This window comes from Aspergillus affinis (assembly GCF_023601865.1).
Source record: "Aspergillus affinis strain CMG 70 chromosome Unknown NODE_198_length_41732_cov_90_722098, whole genome shotgun sequence".
NCBI classification, from domain to species: domain Eukaryota; kingdom Fungi; phylum Ascomycota; class Eurotiomycetes; order Eurotiales; family Aspergillaceae; genus Aspergillus; species Aspergillus affinis.
This window is the reverse complement of record NW_026515979.1, coordinates 31,056-41,732: the sequence shown is the minus strand read 5'-3', so window position 1 is coordinate 41,732 and position 10,677 is coordinate 31,056. Positions and strand designations below refer to the sequence as shown.

The 10,677-nt window shown below is 47.5% G+C and overlaps 2 protein-coding genes across 2 annotated transcripts; both read right to left on the bottom strand.

Moving 5' to 3' along the window:
- Positions 1-4,899: 4,899 nt before the first annotated feature.
- On the bottom strand, positions 4,900-6,220 carry KD926_003772 (uncharacterized protein; the record flags this gene model as incomplete). The annotated part of the gene is made up of 4 exons (XM_053095015.1): positions 4,900-5,088; positions 5,143-5,566; positions 5,620-5,861; positions 5,924-6,220. 4 exons carry the CDS (start codon positions 6,218-6,220, stop codon positions 4,900-4,902), a joined length of 1,152 nt encoding a protein of 383 aa, XP_052950280.1.
- Positions 6,221-8,800: 2,580 nt separating this feature from the next.
- On the bottom strand, positions 8,801-10,677 carry KD926_003771 (alpha-keto acid decarboxylase family protein; the record flags this gene model as incomplete). Its single annotated transcript, XM_053095014.1, has 2 exons — positions 8,801-9,077; positions 9,140-10,677. The coding sequence occupies 2 exons, from the start codon at positions 10,675-10,677 to the stop codon at positions 8,801-8,803; spliced, it is 1,815 nt and encodes a 604-aa protein (XP_052950279.1).

Here is a 10,677-nt window from a genome sequence, read left to right as displayed (position 1 = left end):
ATAGTCAAGCCTTGGGTTTGACGATACTATTGCCGATATTGGAAAACCATGACTATATAGTATCGTGAACAGCCCTAATATCCATAGGTTCTAGGCTTCTCGACATTCTCAGAAGTGTTCCATGAATTCCTCATAGGAGTACACTTTGTCTCGTAGAGCACAAGCATTAGACTGAACCCTTGATGACCGCAAAGCCCTTTCTAGAGCAATTTGGCAACCACTGCAGCATATCCCATTCTGTATGCCACCGCTTTCAATATTGAGATAGGATAGAGCGGTAGTCACCATATAACGTAGTAGTGCTTTTTCCTTTGACTGTGTCACTCGTGCCGCCTCATTTGCTTCACGCAAGGACAATCTGCTAATAAATTCTGCCGGCATGATTTGGGTTCTTTTCTTCCGCACAATCTCGTCCATTGAATATGTGCAGGCAATAACCTTACCGTAGGCACTAAGCTGTATACGCAACCCGGGCTCGACTTGACGCGTTTTTTCATAACAGATAATGGTAAGACGGAGGGAAGAGAATCTTCCCGAATGCAAGAGAAACAACACCTCGTAAACGACAGAAGAAATATAAAGCCACCAAAGGAGCCGCAGAAATGGCAGTCTCTCGTACAGAGCACTTTGAACAAGTCAGAGAGTGTGAACCAAGACGCAATTTTGGTCTTTAGTATAACAAAGAGACTCTATGCGTCGACTATTGCACAATCGTAGACAAAAGGTGTCATTTGTAAAGTACAGGTCGATTGCGAACTCATTTCGGTTTCGAAAACAAATTGGTGACAGCTTCTAACCGTACAGGACAAATACCAGTCTGGATCAATTTTCTCTCCCGCACTAACCATAAACTTTCTGGAGCGTTTTTGCAGTACAGTCGCGCGACCTAAAGCGAATGTGACCAAGCGCCCCTATGTCTGTCACTTAAGGGAGAAATTCAAGGCTTTTAGCGGCAAGATTCTGATGTCCCGCCCGAGACCAATCGCTTCCAAATAGCCTTTTGCCTCCGTTTTGCTCTGCCTCTTTTGTTCCTCTTACGTACCGTCAACTCTCTTGAGGGCGAAGAGACTTGGATGGGACTCTGCCGATCTGCAAAACCGGTATCTTCTTCCGAAAAACAAAAATGAGCATCCGGCTGTGAGATGGAGATTGCACTCGATCGCTCTGGGATCTCAGTGGGCATATTGAAATAGTCATCTGGTCTTTCAAGTGCCAAACGGCTTTCGGACCGAGGGCTTCTGATCAAAGTTCGATCCGCTTGCACCACGATATTAGGGTCGTTTCTTCGTCCTTCACGTGAATATATATCGTTATCCACCGATTCTGTGCGTTGAGTAGCCGACGGAATCGTGGTATTGGAGGCTTCGACATATGGGGTATCATTCAGTGTGGCATGGAGTGCGCCAGATCTTTCAGAAAGTCTATTGTATAGACTACCAAAGCTCTCAACACCTACCAGATACTCCGTTAGATGTTACATTCGAGGACATTGAGTGGCTTATTGATCTTACCCTGTAGAGCAAACTTGTGCCACAGACATGCTTCTGCTGTTAATTGTTTGATGACTTCCAACTCTTTTTGAACGTACTCCGTTGTTGGCAATAAATCAATAAACTTTTGGAGGACACCACTATTGAGCATCTGATATACAAATTCTGATACTTGAACCAGGTGTCCTTGGATTTTGCAGCAATACACGCCATTTCCATTTCTTCGCAGCATATCGGGCTGAAGCTGGCGTACGAGGCTGACCCATTTAAAATTATTGACGCGCTCATTGCTGTTTAGTTTAGACAACGTAATATCGGGGGCTAGGAGAGTGTTGAGCCTTTTTTCCACGTAGTCGTCAAATATATCCATTCCGTGGAACCCTGCGAGGCTTTCTCCTCTATCCAGAACAGCGAGGTAGGTATCACAGAGGTCAAGGTATCGCAACAAGGTCCTCGGTGAACCCAGCCCTTCAAGACCGCGGCTCTCTTCGCGAATGAGATCCATCAAAGAAAGCCACCGATAGAGCCCAGAAAGATATGCAGGTATTATTCGGAAATGTAAGAGATGGGAAGGAGTCGTTACATGCAAAATGAAGGTGTGTACAGGCTAGCTTTGGGGTAGGCATGCTCAGCTATAAAAACGTCAAGGCCTTCTGATACTGGTGGCCATTCAAGCAGACGGTTAGCTTAGATCGATAGCGCGCACACGCGGTGACCCACAAATACTTTTAAAGATAGATAGGTAGTTAAACAGAGAAAGAAGGGAGAGTGGGAAATTAAATGAAAATAGTGTTTAGCAATTCTCACTAGTATTGACTAGAACCTGAGCAGACTTATTCCGTTTACAGTATTACGAAATGATGTAAAAAGATCATTCTGTTTACCAAATGCAACTGTTTTTAGAACTTTACGCGCATAGATAATCTAGAGCATTCACGCTGACGAAAGATGTTACATGCGCTGATTCTAATATCTGTTCAGCCAGAGTTTGTAGTGACCGACCATTTAGGATTAGGCAATTATATTGCACTTGCATATCAGCATTCAATCGCGAATCATACAAGAGTTAGTTTTGGTTCGCCTAAATGAGGCGAGACGAGCGCGCTGAAAATACTAACTCTGCTCTCGAAGCAGTGAAAAGACGTTGACCAACATTACGAGAAACTTGCCGACCAACGGTTGAGCAAGATGTTCAGAGAGACGAGTTCACATACTGCTTCTCCTAGGCCGGCCCACATAACATCTAACAGATTACTCCAATAATTTAGTGTGAATTCAACCATAGTGTTGAACAATGCAGCAGAAAATGATTTATCTTTTCGCCAGTGACTATCCCAATTTTTACCAGATATAGCTCCGTACGCTTGAATGTGGTGGGGGCCTTTCTAATTAATTATATTTTTCACTATTTTGCTCCGTTTTTTATGGAGACCCACCAGGGCCGGTCAAAGGATCCGCCCATGTCTGTTCAACAAGCGCTGAACAATTCTCAACGTTCAAGCGCCTTCGGTTGTTCGTCGAATTCCAAATGAACACTGACGAGAAAATAAATTGTATCCTGCTACATTGATAGACATTACGCTTAATTTGGACCATTTGAGCAAGTCCATAGGCCAGTTCCTCAGGGCGACGAAAGGCCGGCCCAACCTTGTGTGGTCACTCGTTCCCTCCGCAGTGTCCAACCGGTGTTGACAGTCAGTGTCTTTATCTTTCTTTGCATCTTTCTGATGCAAGACAGGGCTTTGATGTCGGGCTTAATTTTAACTAGCTATAGTCTTAATAATTAGTTCTGGCCCCAACCCAACGCTGAGCAATTATTGAGTCAATACGGCGTGATTAACACGACACCCAAAACGGTCTGTAGAAGATTAGGAGGGTTCTTGGCAACTTACTAATGAACTCAAATAAGAACTAGTATTAGGCATGCGGCGAAGGCGGTGGGTGGTCGGGTCTGCCACGGGTAAGCTAGGTTGTGAAGCTAGTCCCGATCGGGTAGTTAGGTCATAGGGTATCGTGAAGGAAGGTCTTCGGAGGCTGGTCACAGTCCGTGACACATTCCGTCTTTCGGGTTGCGTGAGGTGATGCGATTGGTCAGTATCCGGTTTAAGTCAACGCTTGGGCATGGGCTTAGGATCGGGCGGCTTTGATGCAGGCTTCGGTACAGACTCCTCCTATTCTAAGTTGGTGCGACACTTTTGCATTTTCCCTCCCTCCTTTTTGGTTCCTATTACTTCTGGAGAAGGAACTTGCTCTCCATGGAGCGAAATGAAGGAGAAAGCTCTGCTGAAGCAAAGGAATGCACAGTTACTTCCTTCTCATTGGCACCGACCGTGGAGGTGAACAAGGGGGAATATAGATAATTAAACGCGTTAGGTTCGGACTATCAGTATGTATGACAAGGCATATTTTGGATAAGATGACTCTGGTATTAAACCCACTTTCTATTGGGAGTATCATATAAAAGTGAGATCTAGGTCAACGTTCATGATATTTATAATTTCTATGCATAACTCATTCACGACCGACACATACTCATCCAGAAGCAGTTATAGACAGACCTGTAGAGTTCCGATAATTATGTTTTCTATGGTTCACCGGCTTTAACGTGTCAGGCCGTGATTCTCCCTAGGAATAATATTAAGATGGCATGCCTAAACAGACATTTATTTATGTATCTGGCGCTATGTTTCGGAAATCTAAGCATGGGGAGGAAAACTATTGACAGGTTCGTGGTTCGTAGTGTTGTGGGATAACCTCACCAGACGCTAGTCCACATCTGGCAGGCGGTCAACACTGCGGCAGTAACCTAGTGATCACGGCCACGCGCTGGCCGTGACAAATATTATCTTTTAGTTGGTATAGATGCTGTTTTGGCTCTCGGTAACTAGGAAACATTTATACGTTACCTAAATATCTCCAAGGTTAAATCCTTATGTTTTTCAAGGGACTGTGTAGCACACACCTACATACTGTATCTCCTCTCATCCTATCTTTTGTATGAATAATGTATGTATTTTGTTAGATTCATAACGACTGGGTAAGTCAGATAGGCGAAATAACGCTAACCCACTCTGACGCGGACAGCTGCCACAAGCTCCCCTACTCGGGGACAGTCTCTGTGTAAGAGAATCGCGGTCTGAGCAGTCTGGCAGCGAGCATCCAAGGGCATAGCCGCGTAAGATTAAATCTGAAACAACCGGGATGTGTCTAGTTCCAGTGCAGCAAATGGCGTAGCGAGTCACTCATTACCGTTGCTGCCAACCCATAAGTCCTCAAACCAGTGTACCTGATGAATTGATTCAGAGCCGGCTCCCGACGAAAAGGAAACTCGTAACGTCGAGAAAAAGCACATATAGAAACATATTCCATCGAGGAACGCCCGAGAACGCCAGAACCCGGTGGAACGCGCTTATCCTTGCCTGGTGTGACGCGTTGCGCTGATAGGTCTATTGACGGGACCCAGAATCTCGTCGCGCATCCAGGGCCAATACACTTCCTCCGCATACTTGGAAGCTCTATGGACCAGGTCCATCAGTTTAAAGATCCCGTAATATGATCGTGTACTAGCGGCGACACTCTCAATTGGCCCATCAATGTACTGTAGGTGGACGTTAGGCGAATTCAGTGAATGACAGGGGGTGATACCACTGACTATTCTATCCTGACCTTCGAACAATCCCCTGAAGACAATATATAAGTGCCAGTCATGACCGATAACTGTCCAACCCACGGTCGGCAAAAGGGTAAAGTGCTCATTTCCCCTTTCCCCAAGGCTGCTTATTTGCAAAAGCTTTTCCAAACTTGCAGCAAGCCAAATAGAAAGCTGAGCAAGTGCTTCCACCTTGCCACCATTGGATTGCTTTACTTCAACTCCAGAAAAAATAGCGATACGCTTCGTGAATGGGTCGGTCGTTTGGCTGATAGTCGGATCCGGTGAAGCAATGGCGAAGTCATCGTATGTTGTCTTTACCCGCCGGTTACGGGCGGAAAAGGCGAATGCGTAATCGACCTTTCGACTGACTCGGCACTTGTGAGGTAATCGTGGGAGAAGAGAGGGGCTTATGGTTTGTGTTTGTCTGTCGGGCCGTCAACATGGCAACCATGTTCAATGCATCATCCAAATACTGACACGTTTTTTACTTGCAGGATGGGATGGTGCCTGATTCCCATCTTCAGGATCGGCTGTATCACCCCAGCGCCCCAAGCATTCTCGTCTTGGCCGTGTTCTTCACACTCTGCGGCTTCCTGGTAGATCTCAACCACGTCCCGCCAAAGTGCTTCGAGTTGTTCTGGGGTCCTCGAGTCAGCGTAATCGAACGCCACGTCCGGGATATCCATCGCCCCTTCCGGGTCGGCGGAGTGGATCTTGTCCTGCAGCACAACGAACGGCCGCGTTAGATGGTGTTCACGTGACGATAATAGCTAAACAATACCTTGAGCCCCACTGGTATCACTTTGAGCCCAAAATTTTCGCACAAACTTCTCCGCAGCGAAAGAGAGGTGTCAGGAAGAGGAATTTCCTTGGGTCGGGTACAGTGGATCGGTGGTATCGCGAGGGGAAGATCGTTCAGAAGATCTCGTGCTGGGCTCCTTTGACGCGACGGGCCAGATGAAGATTGAACGGAGGGATCAAATCTTGTGCGCTCCGTGAGTTGAGTCGAGAGACTCCTCGTTTCTAAGTCATTCGGCCTAGGTCGTTTTTGAGGTGTTGACGCACCACTCGGGGGCATCTTTCGCTTTCGGTATCGCCGCTGATCGCGATGGCGACCCTTGTGCGGAGGTGACGAAGGGGGGGTCGGGTTTTGCTGTACTTGGATCCTTTCGAGCCAAGTATATATGTCTTGACTTCTCATTTATGGAGTCCAATACAGTTGTGTGGTTTCCATAAGACATATGCCCATGGATCGGTGTCAATCTTCGGTAGCCATGGAAGTCGCGGGGGCTCCTACGTGTTGTCAAGGGTGATGTGATGTAACTAGGTCGGAGGCCGGGAACAACATTAGTCCGTCCGAGGCTCATATTTTGCAGAGGCCACAATCCTCTTCAAACATCTAAGCACTCAAGTATCCCTGTACTCTAGGCTACGTTTTAGATAGAGTATTACTCCATTCATTTGCATTCTCCTTATGACTTAGGCCTCGTACAGCTCGGACCGATCGAACTCCACCATTCCTCTGAGCTAGACCACTTCAAAGGGAACCGCCAATCCCGTGGTGGTAAGATTTGCCCAACAAAACTAGGTCACAGAGAACAACCAATTTCAGTTTAGATCGATGATATAGTCGTCTAGCTCAACTCCTGCGGAAGATAGCGGCAATCTTGGTAGAGTTGCGGGCGCATAATTTTTGGTGATATGAACTTGCGTGTGGCCATCGGGTCCTCAATATATAATTGCGCCGCCGATCCCCATCGGTTTCCACATGCTGCGGACTGAGTAACTCGGTATCCGACTCGCACCAGCTACTTCTAGATTTCCTTGGCTGCTTTGTCAACTCAGGGGCAAATCCCCGAGAGCCCCATCATGAACTGCGTGTTCTTGTACAAGAGTTCGTCCGCCCCGATCGAGGCCACGGGCCTCGCGGCGCCTCGCTGTTAAAGTAGGTCCTCAGCCCGTACGTCTGCCAGTCGAGCAGTGTCTGCATTGCCTCATACGTGTTCCAGATCATGAACCGCCGCGCCACCGCGCTCGATCTGCTCGGGGTAGTCTGCGTACTGCCAGCAGTGAGTGTGGTGATAAGGTTGCTCCGAACGGGCTACTAGGAACCGTGTACACGGCCGTGCCAAGGCCCTCGCTCGACGGGGACTCAATAGAGCGCCCCATGGCCATATTGTGGGCCATATTTTGGTCATGGGCGGAATTCATACATGACCGAGAAGACTACGCGAGGAGATTTATCTTGTCGTTAGACGGAACGGGACTCCTATTTTCCACGTCCATGCCCACGACGCGTTGGTCTGCTTCTGCCACGGACCGATAATCTGCCGCGCCGCCGGCTCCAGCCAGTCATCACCAATACAAAAATAGCTCCTTCTCGACGACAACACCATCTGCCTGCACCGTCCGCCACGATCGACGCCACTTATTCGTATTTTATGGGCAAAAAACGTCAACAGCTGCCACGGGTACATGTGCCACTGGATACTATCTTCGTCCATGTACGCCAACGATGAGTAGTAGCAGCTCTTTTGCTGCGTGCGAACCGCCCCCATTCAGATCGGCAACCCGTAGGGCTGACTCTTCCGCGACCTTGTATGTACCCCGACTCCCGAAGTACTATTGCCGCAGTAAGCCAGGTTAACCGGCACCGACAATTTCCACCAACGGAATAGAAATTCTCGGGGCTCAACCGCAGCCCAGTGAGATTAGGGTGCTATCGCATGCGTTTGCTAAACTCCCGAGGAGTCATATTTCCAGTGTGACTTGAGAGAGGTGCTCGTCTTGGCTCTGCTCGGTTTGTAGTTCTCGGCCGTTGACTAGTTTGTACTGTACGCCGCAGGGTCATTGCAATGCCCCGGAGTCCACTGGAGGCGAAACCTTATCCTATGCCTTTTATTTCCAAGGCTGCCTGTAACGTAGCGCTGATAATCCCCTGGCCTGATTTGTTGGACAGGGTTTGAATTGTTTGTATATCGCCGAGAATGATTTCTGGTTGTGATATGCCTGATTTTTCAATTTCCAAATGGCAACAACATCGAAGAATATTTTGGCTGCCCATCTGGTGCATATGAGTCGGACTCACCATGAGGACAATCGAAACGCGAAGAGCTGTGTAATTAGAAGCACAATTCACACTAGTCAAATTGATGCGGTAACATATTGTACAGCGCGCGTTGACCTAACAAATATAATGCTATAATATTTGTTGTTCGTCCACGGTCCGTAACTAACCGTGATCCCCGGGTGTGTGGACCGCCTTTGTACGGTTGGTTGCAAAAACAGGGTTACTCTTGAGCATCGTTCCTTGTTGCCAGAAGTATAATTTTATCCGAAAATGGCTAGTTCCATCTTCACGCAGTTGGCATTGCACATGATTGAGTGATTAGTGACTGTCAACTGTTCATGGCCCAGAATAGGATTCGGGTTGAAAACGTATAGAAAATTGAAAAAGAAAATATACATGCATATATATATATATATAATGTGCTTTTTAGCTATATTTGTGCGTTATATTGAATCAGTAGTTTATTTGTCCTTTAGATTGTCAAGGTTTCTTGACATCAAAATGTTATTTTTATATAGGTTACAGGGATGTTCCGCTCATTAGAGTCCGAGGATCATGTTATACTTCTCCTTCAAGCCCGATCAATATTCAGCGAGCTTTGTTCTGCCTGCAGACCAACTCCATTTGCTGTTTTAGTAAGGGGTGCGCGTCCTCCTTATCCAGAATGACCTCAACCATTATTAAGCCCTTGCCATCTTTCACATGGTTGTCCTCAAGAACCCTTTCAAGGTCTCCCCATGTCTTTACCTGCTTGGTAAACACAGGGTACTCCGTGGTATTTTCTGCTGCCCCAAAGTACCATGGAGTGTCCAGATAGCGCCACGGTTGGATATCGTTATAGTGCGCTTCCATTCCATTGATGTACCTAAAGACGAACTGTTAGTGAACAAAATCGTACAAGAAGTTGAGTAAATTTAGCAGACCCACCTCTCGATTGTATACCCATTATTATTGACGATGAACATGATCAGGTCAAGGCGATTCCGAATTATGTCACTGATGGCTTGGACAGTCATTTGGAAGCTGCCATCCCCTTCGAATAAAATTGTCCTTCCTTCCATTCGAACACCTTGCTCTATCATTTCTCGTTGAGCGAGTGCTGCGCCGCCAGATGCCCCTAACGCGTATCCGATGGATAACCAGAGAGCGGAGTTGATGATTGTAGTTTTGGGTGGAAGCGCAAAGTCACAACAACCTGCATAAGTTGTCCCAGTTTCTGCTATAATGGTATCTCCCGGACGGAAGAGTCGGGAGATAAAACGCCAGAACATGTCCTGCGTGATGCATGCCGTGTCAGCTGGGGTGTCCGGAAGAGCGGTTAAATTCAACTTTTTCAGATCGATGCATGACCCATTATAAGCCAACATGGCTGGACCAAGCTCAACCAGCTGAGAGAGAACCTCATGGAGAACACTCTTGACATTAACTTCCGAGTAGACCGCCCCGCGAATGCTGATTTCTGACTGATGTATTTCGATGGTGACGCTCCGGTTCGTAAGGGTGGTAAATCCATACGTGTTGGTATCGGCATCAAGTGGTGCTAATCGAATTACAAGATCACAATTGGCCACCCACTTCAGAAACTCCGGACTGCCAGCTGCACCTGCGTAAACGCCGCAGAAATTTGAATAACTTTCGTTCACTTTTCCCTTTCCAAAAGGCGTCGTGGCCGTTGGGAAGCCTGATAAGCGCACTAGCTCATCCGCCTCTTGCTCAAAGCCGTATTGAGACACCCATCCATCCAGGATAATCAACGGTTGTAAGGCTGATAAAACTGCTTGAACGAAACCCTTGACGGCTTGTTGTTCCCTCCCCCGGCTTTCGCTCGGCGGTAATGAGAAGTCGATCGCCGTCTTGAGGCGTGAGGCAGAGACAGATACCTTGACCATATCAGCCGGTAGTTCTATGTAGACTGGCCTGTTGTGCAACAAGCACTGACGTAAGGTGTCGTCAACTAAACGTGGGACCTGCGTAGGATCTCTTAGGTTCGCTTGGGCGCAAGTAAAATTTCGATATATAGATGCGTAAAGTCGGAGATTCCCGTCCCCCAGTGAGTGATGCAAGTTTGCGTTTTGATCCTGCAGGTGCGTCGGCGGCGTGCCGACAATGTGGACGATGGGCACTTTTTCTGCATACCCTCCTGCGATTGCGTTCAGAGCCGACAGTTCCCCCACCCCCCCAGTAGTCATCAGCGCAGATAGGCCCTTGATTCTTGCATAACCATCTGCAGCATATCCAGCATTGAGCTCATTGGAGTTTCCCACCCAATGTAGACCGGTTGCTTCAACGTAGTCTAATGCAGCGAGGTTGAAATCGCCAGGCACACCATGAATACTGCATACTCCCAGTTGGCGCAGCCTGTAGTAAATGTATTCCGCGACACAGATTTGTTCAGAAGCGGGAAGCAGATATGTACCCTGAGGAAGGGCAGACTTTGGTTTCTCTGGGATGCGTCCAAACTCCAT